At 33.7% G+C, this 18,467-nt stretch overlaps 1 protein-coding gene across 1 annotated transcript; it reads left to right on the plus strand.

Moving 5' to 3' along the window:
* The first annotated feature begins 11,898 nt into the window (after nt 1-11,898).
* Nucleotides 11,899-15,576, plus strand: LOC149225394 (pentatricopeptide repeat-containing protein At3g16610-like). Its single transcript, XM_089377081.1, has one exon. The coding sequence runs from the start codon at nt 12,100-12,102 to the stop codon at nt 14,980-14,982; it is 2,883 nt and encodes a 960-aa protein (XP_089233207.1). The 5' UTR covers nt 11,899-12,099; the 3' UTR covers nt 14,983-15,576.
* Nucleotides 15,577-18,467: the final 2,891 nt, after the last annotated feature.

Raw genomic sequence — 18,467 nt, forward strand, 5'->3', positions numbered from 1 at the left:
TCGTCTCTAAGTGATACATTGTTGGCTGTGGAGCTTGACTATCTTCCTAATTTAGATATCTTGTTTGTTAGTCATGTTTGGACCCCGTTTCTCAACACCATCTACTTCTTGTGTTGAACACACCCATTTGGGAAGTTATGGCGCTAATAGAGGTTCCTATTTAATGGAATAAATTAGATCAAGGTGAGAAGGTGGAGATAGATTTTCATGCTTGCTATCTTCATCTCATGCATAAATCAAAATAGGATCAAAAAATTTGGAAAGAGAATATGGCATAGTGTTAGAGATGGCTTAGAGGTTGAATATGGCACAAATGTAAAATTAAGCTTGCAAGGTGAGAGATTTTTATCAAAATTAGCATCTCTCCTAATAATAATTTCATTAGGTTGAGGTTGAATAAGTCTATATCCTTTTACATATTCAAAATATCCAACAAAAAAAAAACACTTATCATTTTTAGGTTGCAATGCTTTCCTTTTTCATTAAAATGTGGACCCATGCTTCACTACCAAACACGTGGAAGTGGATTACATCCAACTTAATTTTATTCATGCTTCATTCGATGTTATATATTTTAAATCCTTTGTGGAAGTACAATTTATTATGTAATGGGAAAAATTAATGGTGTTTTCCCAATAATGAAGACTTAGTCCCTTAGATTGGATCATACAATTGGTCATTTCCTTTAACATTCACTTATTTCTCTTAGCAATACCATTATACTATGGTGTATATGGAATATTGTAAATATTATATATGGTGTATATGGAATATTATACTATGGTGTGTAGTGTAGGAGGCTGTATATTCATTATTAACATATTTTCCTCCATTATATGTTCTCAATTTTTGCAATTGGTGTCTAGATTATTTTTCTACAAGGAACTTATATGCCAAAAACATGTCAAAACTTCCCTCTCGAGTTTTAAGGCATAAATCCAAGTGTCCAAAGAAGTCTTCATTGAAATTTAAGAAGTATGTGTACCCAAAGAAAGAAGGAGAATAACACAAACCACTCAAATCACGATGAAAAACATGCAAAGAGGTCAATACATGCTAAGAGGCATGTTAGTCAAAACTATTGTAAACACAGTCAACACAAACATCGTCTCTAAAATAAACAAGAGGAAGACCAATGACCATATTGTGATTACATACCTCCAAAAATGACTGATAGCTAAGATAACCACGCCACTCATTTCAAATTTTAACTCAATTCATCGAGCAATAAAAATTGATATAAAAGATGATAACCATAGCTTGTTAAAGTTGTACAACTTGATAATATTATCAACAATTCTAGTTGCTAGAAAATTCTTAGGGATTTTAAAATCTTTGATTACAACTTGGTGACTTGAAAACTATATTTTTTTACCTTTTCCTAAATGAGTGATTTGATATATTGATAGAAGGTTGTAGGAGATACTTGGAAAATATAATACATTATTAGAATGAAAAATATTTAACTAAATTGTTCCATACCTTATAACACTAACAGATTTATCATCACCAACAAATATTTGTTTATTGGTATGTTCATTAAGAGCAACATAAATGGTTTTATCATTTTTCATATGATAAGATGCTTTAGAATCAATAAGCCACTCGTAAGAAGAAGTAGATATTACATTAGAGGAAAAACTAGAAGCATGAAGTGCATGTCCATGAGAACAAGAGTTGAAAAGAGAAGAATCAAGATTGATATTGTATTTTAGCATTGATGCTTCTAAGGCCTTTCTAGCACATTTGTATTCTATATTACCATCTCACCCATAGAAATTGCAATGTCTAATAGTCTTCCTACAGTTTGATTTTGGTCCTTTGTCACCATTCAGGGGATTTAAAGCTCGTTGAGAGAGTTTAGGACCCATGGCTTACTTTTTGTTGCGAGGATGTTGTGTTATGAACCTTGCACCTTAAAAATGATAAAAATTAATAATTACAATACTTTTCAAGGGTAAACCTCCTTTTATAATGAATACAATGTACAAAAGAATATTTGATGATTATATTACTAGGACTCCTTAGTATATATATAGGACACAATGGGTAGAATTATATAAAATGGGATCATGAGGGGTTCTAGCTACATGACAATATAACAATAGAAATATAATCACTCAATATATGGGACTTAATAAGGGGTTTTAGGGTTAACATGGGACTTATATAAGTTTTAACATGCCCTTCACTTCAAACAAGTGTTGTCCTCTACACTTGAATAACTCCTACTAATTATGCAAGAATAGGTCATCTTCTCATGACATCTCTTCAAATAGTAGGTTCTTATATTTAATGATCTACTCCACAATTGTCGGGCTACTCAATTGCTTAATCATTGTTTCAAGGATTGTTTCTACTTCTAATAATATTTTCCCTTATTCATTTATCTCTAGTACACTTCCCATCTACAAATGAATAGCACAATCATGATCTCAATTATGTGGAAGACCCTTAGGCATTAATCCAATACCTTAGAATGATTGTTGATAACTTTTTGTAGATCCATTAGAGCCGAGGATATATATGTTTGAACATCTAATGAACACAATTGTGCAATTACACCTTGGTTTCCCTTATTTATCAATTTTCTCGTGCTATTAGAGCTTATTACTTTATTAGGTTTCATTTGATACCTCTAAGCTCACTTTCATTTCCTTCTAAGAAAAACCTTGTGAAAATTTCTTCAAAATTAGGGGAAATTGTTCCCAGTGATTGTAACCATTGGACCCCTAATACCACATCAGCACCACCCATTTGGATTGTAATCCTAGGAATAACCAACAAATACTCCCCCATATTCAACTTAATATTATGGTAATTCCCTAAGAAATTTATGGTACCTCCAGCTGCAATAATTACTTGAAATTTTGGTGTTGGATAAACAAAGCAATTTAGAAGTTTAGCCAATGTGTAATTGATGAAGTTATGGGTACTACCTGAATCAATCAATATTGTGACATTTTGGTTTTTTATATGTCCTTTTATCTTGAGGATTTGTGGAGTATTGATATTGGCCAATGCATGGCAAATATTGTTGGTGTAATCTCTTCTAGCTCTAGATTCAGTGGAGTTTCTACTTCTTGATATTCTTCATCTTCTCGGTCTATGTAGAATAATTTCTTCTCATTGGATTTATGCTCCTTATTATAATTGTTGTCACAATTGAAATGTAGTCTTTTTGTTATTCTTTCATCCATTTGTTGAGGAGTTAACCTTGTTGGTTTAACAAAGAGAACATCATTTTCTCTATAGTTATTACTGACCAATTTTCTAGAGACCATATTTTTAATTTCAACTTTTATTGATAGACTAAAAGCATGCTCTATAGATTTAGGTTCAAAAAGATTCGCCTCATTTTAGATACTTTCCTTACTTCCCATGAATAGGTCTAACAAATTACCCTCTAAAATATTTTTTACTTTGATACTAAACTTCTGGAATTGTTGAATGTGCTCTGTAATTGAATCTGTTGTTGAAGATTTACCAATTAACTAAAGAATGTATTTCTCTTAATATCCCCAAAATGTGCTATCAATTATTCTGTAAAAATGGACGAAGACATAAAAAAATCATTTTCCTTTCACAAATCCATTGATATTATACATGTTGGTCGTATTCTAAAAGTAGGGATGTTATATTTACCTTTTGTAAGGGTGCCACTTAGTGTAGATCGGATTATTGCTCCATATGAAATATCCATGTTACAGGATCATTACATCAAACTTACTCATATCGATTTTTGAAATATAGTAGTTTCTTGGTGTCGACTTGAAGCCTTGATGATGTGGAGCTTGGATTGGAAATTCATGATTACTGTTGTTGTTCTCTCAAATTGTGATAGCATACTCCCCCTATGAGATCTCAACATCATGTGTTTCCTTATGTTCATGATTTCCTTATAACTCCAAATCCCTCTTGGGGGATCTTTTAATAGAATGTTTTATAATTCTTTTAGTTTTTCCTAGTGGATTTTTGCATTTCTTCCTTATTTCATTCATCTTCTTTCCTATTTCTCTTTAAAAAAATAATTGAGAACCTGATAAATCCATCTTTTTCAACATCCTACCATCTATTTCAGTGACTTTTGTCTCTAAATCAGATAACCTAAACCCTAAGTATTCACTTTCTTCATGAGTCAAGGATGAGACTACAATAGATTTAATTGGTGTAGTAGATTTCTTTGGAGGCATGTTGGAAAATAATAATAGTACATCTCTTTATCACAACTTTCAATCACCAAAAAAGTGGGATCTTCTAATCAACAATTAGATCACTTGTAAGTAATGTACCTTAATTTGGAGAATATTTGAATGGATGAAGGTTTTTTTGACATATCTATGAGATTTGAGTCCTTCTAGATCTAAAACTTTGGTTTGTAATACTCAGATATGTCCTTTTTAAAATTCCATTGGTGTGAATAGAATTTGACGTGCCCAGTGAAAGTTATGGTGACTTTCCCAAAACTTTCCGATTTTTTGCCTCTTTCCAAAGGCAAAACTTGCCGATTTTTGGCCTCTTTCCAAAAGCAAAACTTGTATACCATGCCACGTGTCCAATTCTTCAAATATAATCTTGAAATTTGTACCTATGGTATTTTTTTCTTAGGGCATGAATGGGTTTTTTATGTCAATTTGTATTTCCATAGGATCAATTCAATTCGATGATAGGAAAGAGAATATCACAGTTCTGCAGTTATATTTGTGGGTCAAACATACATGTATGTGGGAGTGGATTCCTGTGGTTCTAGCGATATAACATTTCCAAATAAATTGACGCCTTTGATAACATGAACAGCATTTTTTTATCTCCATTAACGTCATGCATGCTTTGGACGCTACCAACCGCTCACTGGTTTGCAACCAAAAAAAAAAAACAAACAAACAAACAAACAAACAAACAAACAAAAACAAACAAACAAACAAAACAAAAAAAACAAAAAAACAAAAAAAAAAAAAACAAAAAACAAAAAAACAAAAAAAAAAAATAAAAACAAAAACAAAACAAAACAAAAAAAAAAAAAAAAAAAACAAAAACAAAAACAAAACAAAACAAAAACAAAAAAAAAAAAAAAACAAAAACAAAACAAAAACAAAAAAACAAAACAAAAACAAAAAACAAAAAAACAAAACAAAACAAAACAAAACAAAAAAAACAAAAAAAAATGGAAACAGAAAAGCATTTCAATTTCGAATGTGAGGCCTTCAAAGGCAACAGAGAAAGTTATGCAGATACGTTGGGATAATCTATTTAGCGAGGGAAACTAGGAGCATTTATTATGAGGCTTCATAGAAAAAGGGTGAATACATTTGTATTCAATTAGATGAAGAAGCAATTTGTCCCATAAGCTATCTTTAGCCTTCATAGACATTAAAATAATTTTCTTTTCTTTCTTTTCTTATCTATGTTTTCTTAAATTTCTAAATATTTCGCAGTTTAAAAAGTCCCAAAAAAGAATATGTAGCAAAAATACCAAATTAACATGTTTAAAATTTATTCATAAATCTTAATTTCCACCCTAACAACTACCATTCATACACAATTACAATACATGTATCTTATATTTGCACCAGTTCATTCCTTCATTCCTACATCTTCTGTTCATACACAACTACCACTTTCAGCATTGTTTTAGCCACCATTTTCGAATTTTTGCATTGTACAATTGTACGAATTCTCATCCATACTTCTAACAAGCATAGGATTGTGTTATTTCAAAGCTATATGACAAATAATTAAATTGGTTGAAAAAATATAGTCGTTATACCAGTGACTCACTGCCTTGTCCCTGTCGATTCCAAATGATTAAGTCATTGCCAAATCTGTTCATACAACTAATAGGTCTACTCATGGTGGAAAATAAATGTGGTCATGAGCCATACAAATATCTACGAATTCGAGCGCCACCATACAAACCTGTTGTTGACATCCATACACTACGTTGCCATACTTGCCATCCATACCACGTGTTTCGTCTGTACCATCATCATTGTGCTAAGATTCAATTGGCAATTTCCTTTAGCAGTCCAAGCCGTACATATAGTCTTATTTTTATCTCCATATGCGAATCGATACTCTAATTTTTTTTCATCCTGGAGGTGCTTCTTATCGTTTGGAGAGAATGGCCAATGGATGTTTCCTCTACCAGTGATGAGTTGCTTCCTTTTCTAAAAACGTCTCGACGACTACGCCTCGTGTTTTGTCTTGTCACCATTCTCACCACAATGATTCATTTCATTGCTTGGGTTATTGAAACCCTCATCAGCATATTAATTGTGGAGAGAAAAACTCGCAGACAGCATGATACACTTTAAGTCAAAAGAATGGATTAACACTGTAAATTTTAATGGAATAGATTCATGTCATAATGACAAAATTGTCTACTTTTTCTCTGTCCAAATAGATTAATTGGGGTTCATGAGTGATTTCGTTGCTATGGATTGAAGGGATTAAGAAACCAACACATTAACTAAAAATGAAAATTAAAGGTATATGCAGTTGGATGAAACAGGTTGGCGAATAAATGATGCTCAGAAAAATGGTGATCATGAATTTGGTGTCTTTTCCTTCATAGGACTCTGGAGATCATGGAGTCAACTAAATTAATTTGTTTCTTTCATGCCACTCTATACTTTGGCTAGCTATCACTGAAACCAGCAACAAGCTACCAAAACAAAAGTAGACCTCAACCGATTTGTTCTGTCTCCATATATAAATAGAATGGCACAGCTAAAAAGATAAAGATCAGCAACGTTAACCCTTCAATCTGATCAGAACGTATCATTAGTAATACAAATTTTGTGAGCCTTCTTTCTCACGGCAAAGGTTGCACTGAGCTAACAATGAAGCGTATCAACTCCTATATAAATTACAAGTCTGTCTCAGTGCGGATGTGGATAGACTCACGGTAATAATGTCAGTGCGGATGTGGATAGACTAACTTGGTAATAGTGGCACCAAGATTGAGGAAGACCACAAATCTATGGTGAAGGAAGGCCGCATACTGGTGGCTCTAATACCATTATTGGAAACATGAAAATGGAATCAAGTAAAAGCGTAATGTATTTCTTATACATATAAATACATTATCTTGTGATTATTAAAAATTATCTTTTAAGTCGTCTCGTTACTGGAGATTATTCAAATTTTTTTCAAATAAATATTATTATACTTTTTAAATATCAGATTTCTAAATAAATTGTAGCTTTCTTAACACAAATTTTTATTGCTAACCAATAACAATATGAGTAATGTAATTTCTACTCATTTATGTATTTGAACCATGAACTTAGGTTCATATTAGATTCATTTTATTAATCAATCCATAGGCCAAAAATATGACAAAACATGTGAATCCCCGTCATTATCATATTATCGAAACATTTGAATTAATGGAAGTAACATATTTTTACTAATGACATTTTATCATACAATTAGCATTAATCTATAATTATTATCATAAAATTTATATAAATTTTTGATATTGGCCTAGTGTTGAAATTGGGCTCCAATCCTGACCTATTAACTACACATATATCCCCCTTATCCATTGGGACAGACCACACAAATTACCTTCTTCTATTAATGAATTGTTAAGCCAAATTTGAAACTTGAACAATAATATGATACAAAATTCATGTACAAATATAAAAATGACAACATAAATAACATCTCATATTCCAAATTACCCATTGAATTTAAAGAATTGCAAAACATCATGTAAACATAATCACCTTTTGCATTGAACTAGTTACTAATATATTTTTTTCAATTAAAACAGATTTCACTAGACTTGTTGTTTAGGAGTGACTTTTCACCCCGCCATAAAAATTATCTATGAATTTCACCACAAGCCATACCACAATACAACCATGGTGAAGGAATCTCATAAGAGGCTCTAATCTCACTTCACCCATAATTTTCATGGCATAGCCAATATTTCATTATCAAGAGCTCTAGGTCCAATTATCAATTATCCATGGCACTCTCTTCCACTACCCTATGTAATGCAAGGAAAATCTTCTGTTTCTCTACTCAACAATCCCTCAAGGATCTTATTCCCTCACTGCTCTTTAGTGTAGATAGAAAGAGTCTAATATTATTGGTTGTCTTCTAGGAATAACTTGTTGGAGAAACACCTCGCTAAAATAGTCAACAAGCATTAATAATAGGGTGTTAGATTTAATGGTGTTTGTTTTAGCTAATGTGGACATTCTAGCCATTTCTCTCTTATTCTCAGTAAAGAAATTCCCAGCTTTTACAAGGGTTTACCATCATAATTTCATATAATCCTCTTCCCATTTACAAGTATAGGTAGCAATGGTTTCACATAGGGTCATTCATAACTAAGAAGAGGGAATTACTAATGAAAAATTGAAGAGTAATCCATGAAAAATCATGAACGAATGTTTTTCCCCAAGAATTCTCAAAAGACCTCATTTCCTTGCATGGGGAGTATGGCAATCCCAAGAGGCATGCAGAAATGGCAAAAGCACAACCCTAAGTCTATATATATGGGAAAGATATGAGCTAAAAGGTAGTACAACCATAAGGATGTTTGTCAAATCAAATTATCCATGCACCCATTTTCCTATTCCTTTCTTGTGATATCATGGTCCCTTTTTTTTTGCTTCTCAAGCAACCTTTTTAGTGATTATTACATTATATATTTCTCTTATACATGTTTTTACATAAATATAAGCATACCATGAAAACATAACAACCACACCATAATACTAGCCCTCTAATGGGATTCATATCCATTTGCTACTATGACCTTGGCCTTGGGCTCCACACTAGGAATATTTACAATGCATTTTACATATTTGCAACATATGGTCATTTGAGTTGGCCCACATTGCTTGAACATCATCATATAGGCCACATCACTTACAATTAATACATAGTTTAATATATTATATTTCAAAATGTCAAAACTAAGAGTATTACGACGATAATAATGTTGTGGACTTTTTAGATATTTAGATGGAGTTCATAGGGTACTTCCACACAAAGCACGTAGAGCAGTAGCCATATCTATGGAACATAATGTTAAAAGATATAAAATCAAATAAATCCACTATATAAAAAATTATGTGAGAAACGGTCATATTTACCCAATATTTGTAACAAAAAAAAAATAATAAATAAATAAATTATTATTATTTCAAATCACATATTTCAGATACATATATCTCCATATTAAATTATACATAAAAAATTAATCATTAAAAATAATCAACATTATAAAAATATGTATATATAAAATTAAATAATTATAATATTAATCCTAAAAAATAACCAATATAATACAACAAATATATTTATAAAACCAAATACTAATAGATATATAAGATTTTATACATGAAATTTAGTATTGCATTAGAGATAAAAATTTATTGGAAGCAACCCTCTCACCCCCAGGATTTATGGTTTTCCGAGGATTCATAAGGTTGGGATTCCCCTGAGACCTATTGTTAACGCAGTAGGTGGACCCACTTATCTTCTTGCTAAATTCCTTGCCCATAAACTCAAACCTCTTATCAGTTGCACTAATTCTTTTGTTAAAGTCTCTGCTTCCTTTGTTAATGAGTTGAAGGATATAAGACTAGACCCTCGGGATTTGTTAGTAAGCTTTGATGTTGTTTCCATGTATACTAAAATCCCTATTCAAGAGGCCATCGATGTCATAAATTGGATCACTAATTATGGCATAGCCAAATTGGTTGGTCTTTGCCTTACCTCTACCTTTTTCAACTTCCAGCGTGAGTTCTATGAACAAACTTGTGGGGTAGCAACGGGTTCTCCTCTTTCCCCTATAGTTGCCAACTTATTCATGGAAGATTTTAAGACCAAAGATTTGGCCTCTGCTCAATTCTTCCCTAAGCGATGGAAATAGTTTGTTGATGATACTTGCATTGTTTGGCCCCATGGTTGTAATAAATTAGATTTATTTCTCAACCATCTTAATTCTCAATCTAAATCCATCAAATTCACAATGGAAGTCGAAGTTGATAGTTAACTTCCTTTATATTCTCTTCTCTAGAATGAATGATGGTTTTGTTTCTCACCAAGTTTCTCACAAAAAACTCACACGGAACAATATCTTCATTCCAGTTTTCATCATTTTCTGGCACAAAAGCTCGGATTTCTTAACACCCTTGCCACCCATGCTCTAAGGATTTCTGATGAGAATCACTTAGATGAGGAAAAATCTCATCTTTTGAAGGTTTTTGAAAATAATGGCTACAACACAAAACAAGGCCTCATAGCCTTCCAAATAACCAATAAAGAATCAAGGGTTAAACCTACTCGTAATGATCAAATCTCTCATGTTCAGCTTCTGATTATCTAGGGGACCACTAATAAGATTGCTCATATTCTTAAAAAGAATAATGTTTCTACTACCTTCAAACCACTTATTATCATTTAGATCTGTTAAAGACCCAATAAACCCTAAAGACATGAAAGGGTCTACTCAATCCCTTGTTCCTATGGGATTTCCTACATTGGGGAAACTCGTCACTCCATTAACCAAAGAATCCAAGAACTTGTAGCAGAAATTAAGCATAATCATTCTCGTTCATCAACTTTAACTTAACACGCAGTAAAATCCAAACACCATGTCTACATTGAGGATTTTCGGGTCATCACAAACTTGATCACTTCTGTCATAGGAAGCTAAGAGAAGCCATTGACATCGAAAAGCATATCATTAATCTTAACAAGGATGATGGTTGGAAATTATGTAGGAGTCGGATTCCTACCCTCTTCTTGATTATTTTTTTTTTCTTTTTTCTTTATTATTATTATTATTTATTATTTTTAAGTCTCTCATCTTTTTTTACTTTCCTATTAAAATATTATTTGATATTTTAATATAATAATATTTATAACTAATTGTTGAATAATATTAAACTAACTTTTAATTATTAATATTCATACATAAATATATATTTATTATTTTCTAATTATATATTAATTCAATTCAATTTAATATTAATAATTAAAAAAAAAATTAAAAATTAATTAATTCAACAGATTCTTAATGGTTAATTTATATTTGCTAATTCTAGAACATCATGTATGTCTTTATTATTTAAACTTTAGAACAGGATGTATCTCTTTATTATTTAAACTTTTGGTTAGATTGATTTTTTCACCTTTGTCTTGAGGATTAATCACATTAGATGGTTCCAAATGTTCACCAAATCTTAATGATGTAATTAAAAACAATCTCATTATCATTATAGATCACAAAAGTTTAAAATCTAACAAAATAAAATTTTATTAAATTTAAAATGGAAAATTTAATAAAATATTTATATAAAATCAAATATTGATATATTAAAATCTTATAAATAAAATATTAATGTTGAAATTAAAATTTTATTATAAGTAAAATAAAAATGAAAAAATGTATAAACATAATTAAATAAACAAAATATATACTATAATTAATAAAAAATTATTATAATTAATAAATAAATTATATATAATATATAGATATATATATATTATTTATTAAAGTAATATTTTTATTAATATTAAAACATTTAACAAAATATATATGTGAAAAAAGTTAATTTTTTTAAACATATATGAATCACTGAAAAAAAAATTATCTTATAATAATATATTCCTATTAAATATTTATTATTTCTAGCATATATGATTAGCATAATTAATCCTAAAGACTGAATTCTATAAAAATATTATTTCTATTAAATCATTTTAATATTATGTAATCTCATATCATCCATCATTATTGCATGTGGATTTATATAAAATGGATAAACTAAAATAAAAATATGATAAATTGTATTATAATGTGTTTACTGACCATAAAATAAATTTGCAAACATGTAAAATAATTTAACTTAAAACCCAACAGTAATTCATTGAAATCTGGATAAACCTGCAGGCTCCAAAAAGTGGCCCTAAGACAACTCACTCGAAAATTTTGGCTGGACTTCCAAGAAATTGGCATTATGGTAAAAGCGTTGCATTTAATTGAACAAAGCAATTGATCAGTTTGCTGATAGCCGATGGCATCGCACAAAGACACTTCACAGCGTAGCCGCAGCAGCAATAACGGCCATGGCGCTGCTACAACGATCAATTCTTCGCAGGAAGAAGACGAAAGTATTTTCTATAAACCCAAATTCTGGCATTCACTGTGCAATGGGTGCTACCAACGTACCCAATGCAGAAGCTGCCATTGACAACACAGCATATCTCCAACATGCCAAAACACTATGTAAACAGGGTCGTCTGAAGGAGGCACTTATTATTCTGGACGGAGATAAACATATAGGTTCCTCCACATATGTCTTTCTCTTGCGGGGCTGCATTCAGAAGAAATCCTTAGTAGATGGCAGGCGAATCCACGCTCACATAATCGCGGACGAGAGAGGATACATGGAAAACAGAATTCTACGAAATACGATCGTCAACATGTATGTAAAGTGCGGAAGCCTGGAGGACGCTCGCAAAGTTTTCGATCAAATGCCAGAACGAGATGTATGTTCATGGACTACCATGATTGCAGCTTATGCAAGGCATGGACCTGCTGAGGAGGCACTGAGATTGTTTCAATTAATGAAACAGACAGGCCTCCAGCCTAATCAATTCACGTTTACCAGCCTTCTTCTGGCGTGTATCCAATTGGATTCTGTGAATGAGGGCATCGAAATCCATGAAGAAATAATAAGAAGTGGGTTTGAATTCGATGTGCCTGTGGCGAATGCGCTGATAGATATGTATGGGAAATGCGGGCTGATTGAGAAAGCGCGTGAACTATTTGACAAGATACCCGTACGAGATGTGGTGACTTGGACTGCCATGATTTCAGGTTATGCAAGGAAAGGGTTTGCGAACGAGGCACTTGGCTTTTTTCGCCAGATGCTGCGAGCAGGCGTTGAGCCGAATGAAGTCACCTTTGTTGGTATTCTTCCTGCTTGTGCGCAGTTGGGATTTCTACAAGAGGGTATGGAGATCCATGAACAAATAAAAAGAAGAGGATTCATGTCTAATGTCCCTGTGGCGTGTGCTCTTATGGATATGCATGCAAAATGTGGGAGATTGGTAAAGGCACGGGAAGTGTTTGATGAAATGCCTGAGAGAAATGTCGTCTCTTGGACTGTGATGATTGCAGGCTATGCGAGGCAGGGTTTTGCTGAAGAAGCGTGGCTGCTATTTCGCCAAATGCGAGAAGCAGGCATCGAGCCAAATCATTTTACTCTTGCCAGTATTCTTCCGGCATGTGCAGAGTTTGAGTCTCTGGAACTGGGTGTAGAGATCCATGAAGAAATAATAGGGGGTGGGTTTGAGTCTAATATCTTTGTAATGACGGCCCTGATAGACATGTATGGAAAATGTGGGAGTATAGATAAGGCACGTGAACTGTTTGAAAAAATGCCTGAACGGAACCTCGTCTCGTGGAATATAATGATTGCAGGATATGCAAAGAATGGGTTTGTCGGAGAGGCCCTGAAGCACTTTCAGAAAATGCCTCAGAGAGATGTCTTCTCCTGGACGGCAATGATTGCAGGATTTGCACAGAATGGGCTAGTTGGTGAGGCCGAGAAGCTTTTTAAGGAAATGCCTCAGCGAGACTTGGTCTCATGGAATGCGATGATTGCAGGATTTGCACAAAATGGGCTTGTGGATGAGGCCCTGAAGCTCTTTCAAGAGATGCCTCAAAGAGATGAATTCTCTTGGACAGCAATGATCACAGGTTTTGCACAGATTGGACTTATCAATGAGGCTATGAAACTCTTCAAGGAAATGCCTCAGCGAACGGTGGTGTCGTGGAATGCAATGATTGCAGCGTGTGCACAGAATGGCCTTGTTGATGAGGCCCTAAAGATCTTTGAGGAAATGCCTCAAAGAACAGTGGTGTCCTGGAATGCAATGGTTGCAGGATGTGCACAGAATGGGTTTGTTGACATGGCCATGAAACTTTTTAGGGAAATGCCTCAACAGACCTCACTCTCATGGAATGCGATGATTTCAGGATTTGCACAGAATGGGCATGGTGAGGAGGCTCTAAAGCTCTTCCGAGAGATGCAGTTAAGCGGTTTGAAGCCAAGCTCAAAAACATTCTCAGGTATTCTCCCAGCGTGTGGGAGCTTGGCAGCTCTAGAACTGGGTATGGAGATCCATGAAAAAATAATTAGAAGTGGATGCCAGTCTGATGTCGTTGGTGTCAATGCTCTGATAGAGATGTATGCAAAATGTGGGAGCCTCCAAAAGGCACAAAAAGTATTTGACACAATGAATCAACGGAACATTGTCTCCTGGACAGTAATGATTGCAGGTTATGCCATGCACGGATCTGGCAGGGAAGCCCTTAACCTCTTTGAACATATGAAAAATTCTGGCATGAGGCCAAACCACATCACCCTAATATGTGTTTTGTCTGCATGCAGCCATGCGGGTCTGGTGGATGAAGGTTACCACCACTTCAATAGCATGAGTAGAAATTATCACCTTACACCTAGAATGGAACATTATAACTGCATGGTTGACCTTCTTGGACGAGCTGGGCGTCTGGATGAAGCTCAAGAGTTCGTCAATAAAATGCCAATAAAACCAGATGCTACAGTGTGGAGGACTTTGCTTGGTGCCTGTAGAATACATAATAATATAGACCTAGCAGAATTGGTGGCAGAACACATCATCAAGTTGGATACCAACACTGCTGCACCTTATGTGCTTCTCTCAAACATGTATGCCGCTGTTGGCAGGTGGGATGAGTTTGAAAAAGTCAGGAAAATAATGAAAGACAGAGGTGTTAAAAAGACAGCTGGATGCAGTTGGATTGAAGTCAACAAACAAGTACACGCTTTCCTCGTTGGAGATAGATTACAAATCACACCCACAAGTTCAGAAAATCTATATAAAGTTGGAGAGATTGACTTAGGGACTGAAGGATGCAGGCTATGTCCCAGACAAGAGTCTTATCTTACTGTTAAATGATATAGAGGAGAAGGAGACTTGGGTTCAGATCTGAAGGAAAGACCTTCCTTCAGCATGAAGGGTTGTTAAAACGTAAGAATGTTTGTCCATTGCAAGATGAAAACAGTCCAAAGACAAAATCAGAGACTTTTACATAATACACCATCATTTAACAAGTAAATAATTGCAACTTCCCTTTTGAGGAAAAAATATTCACAACCCTGGTACCCCAATTGCGGTTCTGAAGGCTAACATGGGACCGAATTCGGATAAGGACCAATTCTTTTGCCAACATACTGACAAGCTAGTAATTTGCATTTGGACTATTGATAAAATCTCCTAGGAAAACTCTTCAACTGTCAATAATAATGGTGGAGTTCATCTCCAAGCTTTTTGCACAAGAAAATGGTATTGAAGGATACTTTCAATTAGTTACGAGTGACAATTTTAAGTGGTGCCATCAATATAATAAGATGAGTGACAACTTTATGTGGGGAAGAGTGATAATGCTAATTGATGCAAGCTGTAAGCAGTCTTGTACGAAGCTGAGGCATGGTGTTAGCCTTGCATTGTTAGCAAGAGATTGGGTTACATCTCAACTTTTTATGGAGTACAGTGTTTGGTGATTTCATTTGTGATTCTGGTCAATAATTGGGAGAATCATTGCAAGGAATTATATTATATGTCAGGGTTCTCCTTGTTTTGATATTTTGATGGGGTGTATCATATTCATCTAGCATCTGATTGAATGATGAAATACGGATGCTATATTTCTCAAATTTTTTTGGATATTCAACAAAGGATTTCTGTATGTTAGACTCATCGTTTCCCTAAGGTAACCCTGGGTATGTGTTACTGGTTTTGTGCTCAGACAACTAAATTTCTCTTTCCTTCTTCCAGCCTCTTGCAATGCCATCCATCTTTTTAAAAAATAGTTCAGCAAGAGGGCTTTGAAACTCTGGACTGTTGATTAGAGGCATGTAAATGTTACTTATTGTTTTTTATTCTTCACGTCTTCTTCTGTTCATAACTACTCTGCAATTTTAAAAAGTATGCAACTCATACAACCCAGATATTAATCGTGCTAGTTATGATATTAACTAATTTTCAAACTATATTAAGAAATAACCATATGTACGCAACTCATTAGACTTTACCGGGGACAAGCTGCAATTTCCATCTAATTTGACGGCTGAGTAATGGACGACATATCCTTCATGCTAGGCCTTGAGCTTTTGCACAATCATGGATTACTAGATTATGAATTTGAAGTTACTTTGGCTGCAGCTCTCGACAAGTCCGGAATTGACAACACCATCCATCAGAAAAATCTGACTGTACTTGTTCAAATATCACTTGATATTATGATCAGGCCTGTAATACTATAAAAGGAATGACTGGTGTGGTAGGATTGTAACTTGTAAGTAGTACTGATAAGGAAGTATAATAGAAGTCCCCAATCCTACATGATGTTGTGATAAACATGGATGTGCTGTATCACAACCCATTAGACTGTACCAAACTGGGACAAGGTGTTTTTCCCATCTAATTTGATGGCTCAGTAATGGACGACATATTCTTCATGCCTAGGCCCTAACCTTTTGCACAATCATGGACTACTGGTTTATGAATGGGAACTTGCTTTAGCCGCAGCTCTCAACAAGTTTGGATTTTACAACACCTATCAGAAAAATCTCTGACTGTGCTTGTTCAAATATCACTTGATATTATGATCTGTAGTACTATAAAAGGGATATATACCGGTGTATTAGAATTGTAAGTAGTACTGATAAGGAAGTCTAACAGAGAGGAATCCCCATTCCTCCCTTCTGTTATGATAAGCATGGATGTGCCGTATCACCTGTAAGGTGACTGAGATTATCAATGAAAAGCTTCATCTTTTACCAAAAAAATATTGTGTAGTGCTTGATGCTGGTGTATTAGTTACTCATCATCAGTGGCATGAGCAGTTTTCTCATTTATGACTTAATTATTTTAAAATTCATAGAACAATAGTTTTGTTTCTTATAATAATAAATACAGCGTATTTTGGATTTGTCGTGATTAACAGTTATTTCTGCACTGTTCTGAAATTTTATATTGAAGACAGCAAGAATAACGTTATATGTATCTTTATTAAAATTGTGATGTTGACAAAGAGAGTGGGAGGAACGTCCATGAAAACAATTCATTTATCATCCGTCCTAATGATTTCTGTTTTCTTTGTTATCACATGATAGCAACAGGTTGCCATTGACTAAGGATGCATCTAATAAAGGCATTCAAACATTGATATTGTTGTAGACCAAGAAAAATTGGATGAAATGGTTTGAAGGCCAAGGGAATCTTAGAATTGGTAGTGGTATCCCTAGGAGAATCCCAGGCTAAAGCACAGAGACTAGAAAGGCAATTAGGAACTCAAAATTATGTTACCAGGATCTGGATACAGATTTGGAGACAGACCCGCCAGATTTTTTAAAACCCAGAGCCCAGAATTGAAAGTACAAAAATATATAATAATATTTTTTAAAAAATTTAAAACATATTCAAAGTTTAGAGTAAAAACTATTCATCAATCACAATATTAGCACTGAAACTATTAGATAATTTATTAATTTGAACACTAAGCAATACATCTTAACTTATCATATATATGAAAAACTTTAAAATTAAAACCCCATATTTATTTGAAACTTATTCCTTAGTAATTACAGTAAATTGTATCATTTATTCGAGAAAGAATGTGAAAAGTCTCAAAGGAATATGAAGAGTCATGGGAATCCAAAAGATTTTTTGGAAGATGAATATAAAGGTCGTATAATCATGTATTTATTAAGAAATATGTCACACATTTATCTCAATCTCCTCTCCAATTTTGTGTGTCCAATAATAATATAAAGTGGGTTATCTTTTGATAATTCCATGATTCTCTTCGGAGCTGTTTTATTGGCGTATTGAAGCTTAATATTGTGAAGCATTCTGTTGTAGCTCTGATACCAATTGTTGTAGCTCTGATACCAATTGTTGTAGATCTAACCCAAAAATATTATAGATCTGATATGAAAATATAAGACAATGCAAATAAACCCAGAAATAATATGAAATGATTCTTTATTGATATCAAACCCTTATGGTAGGGCAACACCATACATTCACTCCTTAAAGAAGGAGAACACTCCACAAGCCATATGTCTGTTCATACAATAATACTTCACTTTCTCCCAAGTGGAGTCTCTAGCCTTTATATAGGCCTCATACATACAATACCATGGGTCATTACCATGGTTCCCTTATACCATCAACTAATACCATGGGCCCATTACATTATTATTAACTACTTGTGGTCCCTCACATGACATGGGTTAACCACCTTATTTATTACTATGGCCCATCCCATTATTACATTATTACCTTGAGTACCTCCCTTGGTACCCCATATTATCCCCCCTAGGTATATAACATTCCACCCCCCTAAGCATGTTTCGTCCCCGAAACATGGGAAGAAC

The sequence above is a fragment of the Pinus tabuliformis genome, chromosome J, assembly GCF_031772625.1.
Source record: "Pinus tabuliformis cultivar Carrire ecotype Pingquan chromosome J, CPIR1, whole genome shotgun sequence".
Classification (NCBI taxonomy): Eukaryota; Viridiplantae; Streptophyta; class Pinopsida; order Pinales; family Pinaceae; genus Pinus; species Pinus tabuliformis.